The sequence below is a fragment of the Lolium rigidum genome, chromosome 4 (genome assembly GCF_022539505.1).
Source record: "Lolium rigidum isolate FL_2022 chromosome 4, APGP_CSIRO_Lrig_0.1, whole genome shotgun sequence".
Lineage (NCBI taxonomy): Eukaryota > Viridiplantae > Streptophyta > Magnoliopsida > Poales > Poaceae > Lolium > Lolium rigidum.
The window spans coordinates 8,610,428-8,624,124 of NC_061511.1; the positions used below are offsets into that span (position 1 = coordinate 8,610,428).

Below are 13,697 nucleotides of genomic sequence, written 5' to 3' on the forward strand. Positions count from 1 at the left end.
GCCAGCCACAGAAACAAAGTAAAATCGTGGGGTTTAATTACCATCCTAATTAGTAACACCGATTCATGTGCATGCTCAGATTTGTACGTATGCGAGGAGCATCGGTGAACCCTAGGCCGCTAGTAAATACATTGCGCGCCTCCGAAATTTTACTACTCATTCGTCGTCAGCGCTAGACGTGTGCCAAAGGTTGCGCGCACGTGGAGTCGTGGTACGTAGTACGTCCGAAGTAGCTGCGTGTCCGAGTCCCGATCGGAAAATTTCTTGGGGACGACGGTGTCCAAGAGCGTCGCCCTCGTGGCAATGAAGGCACCTCACCCACACGGCCAGTCCATGTGGTCACACGTCACGCGAAAGTACCTCCAACTCCATCCCACGCGGCGTCCCAATCCACCACCACTGCTCTTGCCCTGCTCCGGTATAAATCGGCGACCACCTCCAGCTCCATTCCGCAGATTGGCATCTCAGCTCAACAGCTCTCAACCTTCCTATCGTCTGTCTCTCGCCAAGCCGGAAGCAAGAAAGCAGATTCTTACGAGGGAACCAAGCGACTGAGCAAAATCAATGGCGCTGACACCGTCTGCATCCGCCGTCTCGTTCTCCGCCCGCCCGTCGGTGCGAACCACGACGTTCCGGCCGCGCGCCTCCGCAGACGCCAAGCGTGTGCGCGCGGGAGCACCCAATGGAGGCAAGTGGTGGGCGCCGCTGGTCGGGTGGTCCGGGCGAGCGGACTACCTCGAGGCCGCGGCGCCGGCGATGACGCCGGTGGTGGCGGGGGAGGAGGAGGACAAGGCGGGGAGGTCGTTCGTGGGCAGGCTGACGGAGGAGAAGGCGCGGCAACTCCGTGCGCGGATGGCGGAGATGGAGAGCTTCCACGACGCCATGTACCACTCCGCCATCGCCTCCCGCCTCGCACGCACCGCCTAGCTAGGAACCTACCTACCAACCAGCTCGCCGGCACCGTCAGACAGTCTGAAGGGCCCGTGCGTGCCAGCGTACATAACTGTTCCTCCCTACCTGTACAGAAGCGGGTAGCCTACTCGTACAGAAGCAACCAGCCCACTCGCCGACGCCACCAGAGACTAGACAAGCTGAAAATACTGTTAGGAATCAATTAGCCTTAGTTTACGGCTGATTAGGCAGTTATTAGGTTGCCTAGCATATTCTACTTAGCAGTTAAAATCTTTAGATTTTGTTCAATCATTATGCAAAGCGAACTGTTGTGTTCTTTCCAAAGAGACACAATCTTGTAACCAACATGTACTCATGACTATTCAGAAACTATAAATACTTACATGCCCATCAATAAAGATCATTCATGTCTTTCAATCTACTGTTTCTTCTCAAATACCATTTTCCTCTTTTGATTTGGGGATCACCCCGTCGTTGTTGTAGAGCATGGGTGAGAAGTGAGATGAAAGGAGGGGAGGGATCTGATTTTAGGGGTTCATCGTCTTCGTGTCCACCGCGGAGCTATCCAATTTCCATTTAGTGCCATTTTTCCTCAGAAAAATGTTGCTTCTCGGAGTGTTTTTAGGGTCTGGAATTACAACATTTGAGATGTGGACTACAACTTTGTCTCGGTGTCTGCACGTACGATTTGCATTAGATGTGAATATCAATTATATTCCGTTTTTACATGTAAAGCCACTATATCAAATTACATGTATCAAGGTAGAAAATTGAACTAATTAATATGTCATTAATTAGTGGCAAAACTAGTCATTTGGTGCACTAAGTTATTAGTATTATTTTTCAGGGCTTATTTGCTTTTCATGACATGCAAGCCAATAGTATTAGTAGGAGGGGACTTAATTATAGGGGCAAACCATCAATATTATTTCGATTAATGTTAAGAGCCTTACATATTTGCAAAATATTTTTTTATTAGTAGACTTCAAAATAACAACTGAGTGAGTAATTCAGACTCTTGTTGATCATCTCCATTAGCATGTTTTTTGTACCTTAAGTGTTGATTTAATTTGGTACTCGCAAATTGCAGACTGGAGCTCACAACAGATTGCATTCCGAAAACAATTAGTCTGACCAGATAATATAATCTATATGCAGCTATAAATCACTCTACCAAACTCCACAAGGTGATCATGTTCGGTTGGGTATGTCTCCATGAATTCAACTACTTCCTCGGATCTAAATTATTCGTTGGGAGTACTCCTTCAATTCACAATTTACATCGCAACTGGGTATGTCCATAGTAAAATTTGACCAAATTAATATTTAGAAAAAAATATCAACACCTACCATATAGTAAAATACATTGTACTAAAATCGTCATAATGTTTTTTTCAAATTATATACATTTGATATCATAAATTTTCATATTTTATTTTTATTTTTTGATCAAACTTTACAAATATTGATTTTGACTAAATTTAAAGTGTGAGGCATGCAGTAAGTATGAATAGGGAGTACTAGCTTTGGCCAATAACCATGCTAGGTTGATTTACACTATTGTTTTGTCGTTTGTTTAATCCCACTCACTTGGCAACCTCCAGTAGACTCGACCAGTAAATTCAAACAGCTTTGTAAATTCTCACTCGACTGACAATTAATTTAACTCTTAGTAAACTGAGAAAGTTAGCTTAACTTTTAGTCGATTCTCATACCATTGATTAGGTCAGGATTTATGCAAGCTATGAGTTGAAACTGAGATTTCACAGTTGCACATGTGGTTGCAACTAACAAAAACGCCTAAGATAAATGGAGTGCTTCGCCATTCATGCTAGTCATGAGTTGTACTATGGGTTTCAACTGAGAAAAAATACCTTAAAAAGTTGGATTGCTCTATAATCATGTTAGTCATGACTTAATATGGACTGCAATTCAAATTTGATGACATGACCAAACTAATTATAGATCGTGTGAGAATTGGTCGCTCCCTAATTTAAAAATTGTAAGATTTATATCGCACGAATGTTCCCGCACTAGCATCCATGCATGACGCTATATCAGCCAGACTGATTTTACGAGCAACGACACAATGGTAACTCTGGTTTTAACCCTAACACGTGGACAATTCCCATTGGACCGCGCCCTAAATTGTCGTGCCCAATTGGAGTATGAACTCTACTTTTAGGATGAAACAGTGAGAAAATCCCACTGCAATTTTTATTATTAATGGATTAAAACAAGTACAAATATTTACAAAAGGAAAATAAAAAGAGAACAGAAAAGAGTATAAAGATGGTCACACTCTACATAAGTTTCCACTTGTAAACTCTTTTGGCAAATTATGCACTCCATATTTTCCGGAAACAGTTCCCTGTGTGTCGCACCCCAGGGCGACACCGGGATGTCCCCAGCGCCCCACCAAGGCCCCCGCCGCACCTGCTCCTCTCTCCGCCGCTGCCATTGGCCCTTTCCGCGGCGGCGGGCCCAACCGCCAAAGGTGGTTTGGGGTGGAGGTCGCTGGGGATGGTCGCCATGGTCGCTGGGGCGGGTTTGGCCGGCTTGTCGTCGAGCAGCTCCCAAGACGGCGCCCCTGGTCATGGTGGTGATGGAGATCCCTTCCCGGCGGCGCCATGACTGGAGTGAAGGTGCATGGCCGGCGGGTGGTGGTGGTGGATATCGTAGATTTCGATGTTGGTGTCTCCGAGGCCACCTCCTCGATCTCGATCTTCGCTGCATGTTGGGCCGGTTCCATTGGAGGACCGACCCTGCTCTGTCGTATCCTTTCCTGTGCTGGCCTAGCTCTTTGGGCCCATGGTAGGTTTTGGTGAGGCGGCTTGCAGGTTTCCGGCGGGTGGCGTGGGGGCTGCTCGCACGACATGAATAAAGGTGGTGGTCCTAGGATCTCTCTCGCGCCAAGACGAAGATCCACCTTATGCATGTCCGTCTGGATTTGGCTGGATGTTGAGTTCTGGAAGGCTCCGCCGGCAAATGTAGCAGTGTTTCTTATGCCTAGAGCTTGTTGGGGAGGTATTCGATCGTGCGCACCCATGCTTTCATTCTGACCGTTTGATTCTGGAAGGAGCGACGCGAAGCTATGTTCTGGGTTGCCAACAGATGACATTCTGGTCCATGATGAAATCAGAGACGGAGAATATCATGAAGGTCGGATTGGAGGATTAGTAATGGAGGTTCGAGTCTATGTGATGTTGAGGGATTTGCTTGGTATTCTATGTTTTGTTGCAGCAGTAGCAAGTACAGGCAGCAGCACATGTGAAGTTTAGAGTCTTACCTTTCAGGGTAAAAGTCCAAGGTCGGGCCTTAATTGGTTGTGCTTAACAATGACCTTGTTGAAGGCATTGTTTTGAGAGCATGGACTATCTCCAGGGTGAAAACCTAAAATCTTTTGATCGGGCGACGACGACGATTATGCACTGTTCCCTTCTTGGAGTTGTCGCTTGTGGAGAGCCTATATTTTAGGTGTTGTCTTGGTGGTGGGTGTACTGTTATTGCTAGAGCTAGAATACCGTAGCGGGACTTCTCTTTTCTTAGTTTTATTTTTCTTTTTTTGACTGTGTGCATCCATTCTACCATTAGGGTATTGTGTTGTTGCAGAGGCTGGGTGTAATTGGTATTTTTCGATATTAATATATTTTCTTTATCGGAAAAAACTTGTAAACTCTTTTTATTTTTCCAAACATAGCACAAACACATGTGCTCATAAAAATATACATACATACACTGACCTCTATGAACGCACGCATGCACACCATACCCCTATGAGTACTTCCAAGAGACTGAGTTCAAGAAACTGATCCAGCGGGGCTTGAGATTGATCAAGTCACCAGAAGCATCTCGTCATCGATGGAAACACCGCCTCCAACTGAAGAATATTCTGTCTTTATAAAACACCAAAGCATTAAACCTGGAATTTAAACTCTGATAGGATAGAGCTGTCACTGCCATCCTAAAAATTCAAGCACATGTTAGTTCTCACCACTTGTAAACTTTGCCTGGTAGTCTTCGTTAGTTATTGTAAAGCAAACATGCTTTGTGGGACAGCATTTTACTTGCTAATCAGGGTGACGATTAGCGGTGTGCGGCTGTTTCTTAGCTAGCTAAGTATCTTAAATATATCTTGTGTGACAATTACTGGTGTAGAGGGCTTTGTACTAGATGGCTACAGTTTTGGAGGTGACATGCTGCTATCATGTTTCGACCAAAAGCGAGGGTTCGACCATTTCCTGGCCAGCCAGCTAGCAAACCAGAACTCAACATCTAGTGAGGCACAATTATTTCGTGTTTTAACTAATTTTCACACACAAACTCTTCATGCATAAGTACATATAACCACGCACGGACGAGCGCACTTCTCATTTGTAATATGTCTTTTGATTTTGTTATGAACATCTAGAAGGCTAGCTAGGCTAATCCTATATCGGGGTAAGCTTGACACGGGGCTTCTAATCTAGATGGTGTAGAGTGACAATTTTGAGAAATAGAAGTGTCCAGCACTAGGAAAATATAAGGGTGGATATTCTTAATAACAGAAGAGACATTTTAGGGTACACTTTTTACTACATATAGTAATTATTATATTATACACTATATAAAAGACAATCAATTTAGTATCATCTAAGTTATTTGGGCACTGTTGATGTGCTACACTATATAAAAGACAATTAATTTAGTGTCATCTAAGTTATTTGGGCACTGTTGATGTGCTAATTATCCTTTCTTTCGTCTACTGATTGGGTGACACGTAGTTGCCTTTCCTGTACAGATTTACTCCATCCTATGTTTTCATATTTTTCTTTGACCGGAAGGTTACCGGCTACCGGTTCACACGGTACCCTTCATATCTCCTTTTTTTATTATTTTCTAGCATGTTCTTGATCAAAGTGGTAGTCAAAAGAGGTGGATACCCACACCAGCGAATAATGGAGGAGCTCCTCGATTGGGCATCCATGACAATTCTTCTCGCTCCCAACTCCTCCCAGTCTTCTAATGCGTGGTTAGCTGTTCGTCGGCAAGGTCGGCGAGGGACACAGGGGATCCGGTGACGCCCGCCAATCCTGGACGGCGTTGTTCGTCGCGTCGTTCCGATGGGCTCGGACAGGAGGCGGTGCGGCGGCGGGTTCGAGTGGGCACGCTCTGGATCGGCAGCAGCATGAGCTACTACGCTGTGAGGGTTGAGGAATCATCGAGCCGCAGCCGGCCCTGGAGAGGACGGAGAACAGGTAAGTTCCCACGGCTGACCATTCTTCTCTTGCCCTGATTTATTTCTAGGTTCAATCTATTCCTTGAGCTAGGTCAATATTTGGCGAGGATGGATTTCTAGAGCTATGAAACTTGGTGTTGCCCGGAGAAATTCTGATTGTTGTTAAAGATCACTCTGGTTGGCTTGCTCATGTCAGCCAGGCAACAAGATCACCACATTTTCAATCTTCTCTGGGCGCCATAGCATTAGTTATTTTCCGGTTTTGTTGTACCAGGGTGTTAAAGGAAGTACTAACTGATAAATTTTCCAACAAATTTTTGTATACTCTACAGTCTTACTTTCAGTCAGCTTCCATTTTGATGTATGCATTTTGTATCTTTAGGAATAACCATCGGCAATAAGGAATGAATTCTTCAGGTTGCTATATTGAGATTGTGCCTGTACTACAGGATGTCAGACCGTCAGCTTTCCTGCCTGGTTCAGAAAAGGTGTTTCCGTGAAGACCAGGATATACTCCAAGAGTTATGAAATGTGCAGCGTATTATGAGACATGTTTTCTGTATCTTAATTTCCTATTAATGTGCTCCAGATCTGCATATTTGGCTGTAGTGTTTTTTTCAGATTGCTAAAATGGTTGATGTTCCATCTGGTTTGCTGTTGTTTCTTGCAGTTTGGGCATGGGCTCAACGAGGAGAAGAATCATAGGGAGGTGATTTGGACGAGTGAGGCGACCATGAAAGGAAAGATGGTTTTGATGCACACTGCCTATTTGGTGAAATGCAAGTACTTGGGATCTCTTTATTTTCTGTTCTCCGTAACTTCCTCTGCAATTTATTTATCGCGCTGAATGTATAGAGTTTGAAGAGTAGGTATATGCAAGGGGGAGCTGGCAGGTGTTAGTTTGGAGAGTGGGTATATGCAAGCTATCCTGCCAGTTAGGTTATCAGTTATGCTAGCATGGTTGTTTGTTCCCAGCATTCAAACATCTGTACTTTGCACTTGCAGGTGAAATCTTGGAAAAATATATTATCTACATGGCAGGCATGCCATAGCATGGAGGCAAGCAATGATACCATGTGTAGGTGCTTGCAAAGCAACCCTGAAGTAAGCCGTATGTTCGTACTATTCTTGGATTTGTGTTTCCTGCATATATGATTAGGTATTGTCAATGCTTGCACAAAAAATGAGGTTTTGACGGATTTTGACAGCAAGGTTGCTTCTTAGCTGGCTCGCATCTTATGACTACTGATTTGGTAAAACCCAGTACTTGCCCTCTGAAAATTGTCTTGCCATGGCAGCTTGCTGACTATAGTTTTGGGTTACTTTTTGTCTTTTATGCTTATATTTGCTTGCATCCGAGAAGGCAAAAAAACCTCTACCTTTACCTCCCACAGTTAATTTACTTCGTATTCTGCTAGGAAACTCTTTTTAACTGCAAACATGATTTCAAAATCGTATTGATACATTAAAAGATTCCAGCATCTTGCGCATCAAATCTATAGTGACAACTGAAACCAGACGAAGTCCACATACTAATTATTGTTGACCCTTTGACCGCATCCTTCTCTACATTGTGCCTACTTATCATGTTCTAGGTTTTTTTGAAAGAGCATGACTCAACGAACTTCACATGCAGATACTAAAATTCAGATCGGAGGTTGAGATCACTTGCCAATATAATGATCAGGTATAGTGCCTTCAAACATCTTTGATTTCCTTTGGATTGACATTTTTTTCCTTTAACTATAGATGTCAATAATGAGGTACTATACAATATTAGTTACACTTATTTTTCTATTGTATCTTCGATGCGAAAATTAGCATAATCATCATATTTATGTTTAGTGCATGGCACATCTCTTCATAGAATCGTGCAATGACATATGCCAAATTGTTAAAGATCTAGCTCTTAGTTTCTATAGATGTTCGTGTCAACAATTTTGTTGTCGTTTTCATTCAAGCAAGATAGATTAGGCCGCGGCCGAAGTTCAAAACAAAAGTGCAAAGAGGTCACACACATGGGAGTAAAGTGGATAAATACTAAGGTATCTTTAGCGATGATCAAAACCAGTGTTTATTTACATGTCTTCCATAATTTATGGAAATGAGTTGTACATATTGTTAATAAGTTACATAGATTTGTTTGTAATGAACTGTTTCATAATTAGTTAGTTAATTTAGTGCCGAGGAATCGTCAAAGTTGCAGAAATTTGCATCAGGAGGGTCTCCATTGTGTTGATGAATCACACAAGTGGGGATGATTTTGAAAACACATTCAGTTTTCATTCAGGTAATATTCAGTTTCCATTCATGTAAGTTGTGTTCTTTTACTACACTTTCTGGAAAAAAAAAACCCTACCTCATCAGCTCTACGTACATACACACAAAGCTCGGTATTAAATCTACATGCACCCAACGAGTAGATTTATGATCTCCACCGAGTATAATTATGACTTTAGTTGATACGCAATATGTTTATATTTGTATATACACGCAATTCGTCGAAAATCTCATAACATCTCGGATAAATTATGGAGAACTATGAATGACTGTAGCTAAGAGTATTATATTCAAATATTCTTAGACCGCCTTATCGAATAACAACAGATATATTTAGCTTCAGAATAAATCGAATGATGCAACTACTTTTTTTTTGTTATTTTCAGAACATTAGTTTGATTCTGTATGAAAGCATTGAGCTCCAAGAAAACACTGTGGGAGCCTGCTAATATGTTTTTGTACATGTATATTAATTATTAGTTTGGAGCCAAACATGTTCTCCGGGGTTAGATGGATTTCTTAATAGCTCTAATAGGATAAGAAGCTCCTCGAAAGCAAAAGTACACTCCACATTTACTTCTTTTCTGCACTTATGCAATCTTTTCTCGCTGTCCCTGAAGCTAGCACAGAAAATATTGGTACCCTTCCTATTTATTTTTTAGTGTTTTAGACTACAAACCAATACATGCTAGAATGTGTGATGAATTGAGACAATGGTTTGGAACTTTCTTTCACACCACAACCTGAAACTGAACACTTAGCAACAATGTTCTAGATTCTAACAGATTTCACTGCCCAGGAAGATGCAAAAAGGCCAAGGATTAGGGTTTTATTAAATATTTAGGTGGATAAATCTCCCAGTTTAAGTGTTGATATGGTAACTTCCAGTTTCCATTGTGTTCACATACTTCTGTTAAGGGCACATACTAAACTCTGACCACATAGTGCTAATTGCAGGACCAGCATGGTATTTAGGCGCTTAACTCAAAGAGAAATTGAAATCTCGAATCGCTTAGTACACTTAGTTTACATAGAAGAGGCACATGGCCACTGTTCAGTTTTGTGTACATTTCTAAGCAGTGGCCTAGAATTTATCTTCTCTGAATGTCTGTTGTGTGCTGTTTATTCTGCTGCGTACTTGTGATAGACAGATGTTACATAATTAGTTTTTCTGTTATCGGCTTTTATGCTTTTTTCCATCTCCATTGAAAGTAAATGTGATGGCATGCTTACGGTAGAGCACAGATGAACGAACTGTCTCTCACGATTATGGTCTCTCAGTTCTCAACCTATCTACAATAGTAAAGTTGGCTGTCCAAATTTGCTTAGAAACTCTGAATAGTAAAAATGCGGTAGACAAGATACACAGGGATCCCAATGCGGTAGACAAGATACATAGGGTTCCCCACCTATGTTATTTTTTAGCTACCAGTTACGATACTAACGAATATTCTTTAACTGGTTTCTCAAAACGAATCATCCTCAAGCGGTTGTAGTTCCCTGCTGCACGCTCCCACTAACGCCGTAGCGCGTTGCAAATCGGCTCCAGCAACAGTCGGCATACAGAGCTGCCCCAACGCCATCTTCCAACCCAGAACGACACCTGCAAGATGAACCACCACGAGCTAGCTGCGAAGAGTCATGATCCAGCAACGACGCTGGCTTTTTAAAGAAAAAAACCAGCTAAGAGGATGCTGCCCAGCAACCCTGTAGCTGAACAACGCCACAACCGTCCAACTCTTACACCTCCAGCACAAGGAATTCTCATCGTTTTCCTTTTGCTGGAGTACCCAATTTTTCTTTTTCTTTTTTTCATCCCGTTTTCACCTCTTCTTTCGTAGTGTTACTAGAGTTAACTACCCACATGTGGTCCGCATCTGCTGCCGCGGCCCATCTAGATGGCCCTCACACATGCTGCCAAGCTAATCTATCGATGAAGCCGCCTACTAAGATAAAACAGCAACCCACAAAGCTAATCCATCATAGAAAATCAATACAACTATATAAAGATGCGGCCACATCCCAAACCGGGAAATGACTAATAGGAGAAACCGCAAAGTAGAAAGCTTACAGATAAGGCACCAAACAAATGACAATGATGTAACAACTGAAATCCAACAACCGTGCAACACTACAAGCTTAAGAACATACAACCAAAGCAAAAGTCACAACAAAGGTAAAATAAAACTACACCTCAGAGACTCTATATGCTTAGCTTGTTCGGGAATGTGAGGTTGTCTAATCCTGCATAACCAAATGAGGAGCGGGCTGGTTTGGAAAGTTTGCATAATAAGTTCTTGACTTGGGTAATGGAGCATCCCCCATAGATACACGAGAAGATGTCCACTTGCTCTTTATTTTGATTCTTACATAGCGATAGTTTAGCTACAACACTCCACAAACTATTAAAAGTGGCTAACTAATTACGCCAGTAGGCTAAATATATTGCCATTACATCTTTCTCAGCGCTACCTACTATAACATCTACATAGATCAATTTTACGTGATCATTTAGCCCGACCATGACCTCAACAAATATAGCACCACGGGCGCGGCGAGGCGCCGCGCCAATGCCTCCTAGTATAGTACATAAACAAATTCTAGACCCTTGTCATTTTGGACACTGGGAAACTTACCTTAATTATGATTATACTAATTTTTTGTACTTTTTTATGATTTTTTTATCTTATTGCGGTATAAACCAATGTATATTTTAAATTACATAGTAATTAACATTCTTAACCACACTACAATGTTGTGAAACATTAACCATTATGTTTTTGCTATACATTTACAATATATATGAAGATATATATAAGTTGGGTTAAGTTTAAGACACAGTTTGTAATACAACTTCCATGATTTTCACTTCCCGAGACATTGCCTTTTAACAACATACTAAAGTAGAATCACCTTAAATATGAAAAAGGAAAAAGATACTTCTCCCTGAATTATTAATTTAACATTTGGTGAACTATACCCCCTCTGCTCACTATTATAAGATGTTTTAAGTTTTCTCAAAAATGCATGTATTTTGATGTGTTTCAGTCTATATCTAGTTCATATAGAAATATCCAAAACATCTTATAATAGTAGATCACGTGGAGTACAATTTATATTTATATTTTGGTGTGAGTTGTCTTCTCTATTTTAAATTTATTAAAACTATTGATGGAGTTTCAATGCATACGCACCCAACAAATATCTTCATAGAGGTTTGTAGTATTATTTACTAGTTAAAAGCAAGATACTTCTGAGGTATAAATTAAAAGTTATTTTTTTGTGGACAAATGTGTATGCACACTCATGCTTGTAAGCACAAATATATTTCTCATTACAAGTTAGACGATTCATTAATAAGTTGACAACATTTTAATTCTCTATATTTTTCTTGAAATAGAATCGCTTATAGTAAGCCCCTGAGAACATATAAATATTATGGGTTCCTATAATTTTTTGTGCATAAAATTCTTTGTTTCTTATGCTCCCCCAAATAGGCTATGTATAATGTGGTTTATACAAGTGCTCCAGCTAGTTTTGCATTGGTTGTGCCCAAAATTAAATATCAATATATATATATATATAGATCTAATTAAAAAAACTTATAATATATTATGTAATGCATTCACATGACAGACTAGCACTATGATAGACTAACACTAGTACAAAAAAAACCTTCACACACGGCTGAAATCGCCTGTCACACACGGTAAAACTTACCGCCACTATGCAAGGGTGGGCGGTGCTCCTCTAGAGCGCACACGATTTAATAAACCGTATGCGATGGGGTCTCCGATCGCACACGTTTTATTCTCGCAAATTGTTTGCGATGTGAAGGCCAATCACAAACGTTATTTCATATCCTAGCATATGCGTTTTTGCTGATCGCAAATGACGTGTATTATTACGTCGTATGTTGGCACGCGTTTTTTGTTTGTTTAAAGTGGTAGTATGCAGATTGTTTATATATCATAATTTTTACCCGTAGAACCATGATACAACTAGATGTATACCCAACCGAATAATATATACAAATATAATAGAAAATATCCATCATATTTGACTAGACATCTGATGCATCTATGTATACATACATTTGTGACATAATTTCAGTTGGGAGCTACGAAAACAACAAAGCTACACAAAAGAAGAGAATATGTAGATTTTGTCGTTCACGTCTTTGTCTTCTCTATGATATTAAATTTATCCATTTATCTTTAAAAGGACATGACTCGAAATAAGTCATGTCTCCGACAGGATCTAGTCATGTCTTCGTAAGTTTGGAGGGTTCTTCACTTGTTCTTGCGGAGACATCACAGATGAGTTAAAGGAAGGTCGTGATACAATTCAGCCCTCACTACAAGGGGAGCGCCTCTTTATTCTGTGATGGTGAGGCATAAACTTGAACATCATGTCGCACACCATTCCTTCCCTTCATCTTATGTTGTGTTGCCAAAATCAGAACCCTATTCGCAAGTATTGAATAAACAACATTAGTAGACATGGAGTTAAACATTGTTACACATCAGATCTTGCCACATACAATAATATATACACAATACTATATAGATCAAGCTAGCTAAAAATGCTTACACAACAGATTGATCTTGACACACACAAATAACATATATGCAATAATATATAGATGAAACTAGCTATAATACAAAAATAACATATACACAATACTATGTAGTAGAAGCTTGAGCTAACTATGCTAACAAATCAGATCTAGTCATACACAAATAACATACATACAATAATGTATAGATCTTGTCATACATGACAACTTATCCAATGTTGCCACCAAAAACATTGGCCTCGTCAACATTTATATTAATAGAGCGTTCTCAAGGATGTAACAAGCGAATAGAGTAAAACATGGATCTAACTCATGAGTAAAAGACGGATCTAACCACAAAAACATCATCACTTAGAATAGATCGGGGCTATAAAGAGAAGGTAAACATGCAAACCCGCGGGAGGGTGAGGGTGCATCTCGCACCGTCGTGGACATGGTGGAGATCAAGGATGGGCCGGCTTGAAACAAGGTACATCGGTAGATCTGGCCTCCAAATGCGTGGATCGGGGCGACTCCACGACCAACATGCCGCATGGGATTTCATCATCATTCCAACAAGGAAGATCTCTGAAGAAGGGGCGGTTGTGGTCTGTGGAGTGAAGTGAGACTGGATAAGGAAGATGGTGGTCATAATTTATGCAAGATAGTGGCAAGGGTTCTGTAATATCCCAGGTTTAGAGACGATCGAGGGGTAGATTTTAGAAAGGG

The 13,697-nt window shown here is 41.0% G+C and overlaps 1 protein-coding gene across 1 annotated transcript; it reads left to right on the top strand.

The window, feature by feature from the left end:
- Window positions 1-471: 471 nt before the first annotated feature.
- Window positions 472-1,315, top strand: LOC124649506. Its single transcript, XM_047189126.1, has one exon. It carries the CDS (start codon window positions 565-567, stop codon window positions 925-927), a length of 363 nt encoding a protein of 120 aa, XP_047045082.1. The 5' UTR covers window positions 472-564; the 3' UTR covers window positions 928-1,315.
- Window positions 1,316-13,697: the final 12,382 nt, after the last annotated feature.

Coding starts and splice junctions, on each gene's coding strand:
- LOC124649506 (XM_047189126.1), top strand. CDS start 565: ATGGCGCTGACACCGTCTGCATCCGCCGTCTCGTTCTCCGCCCGCCCG.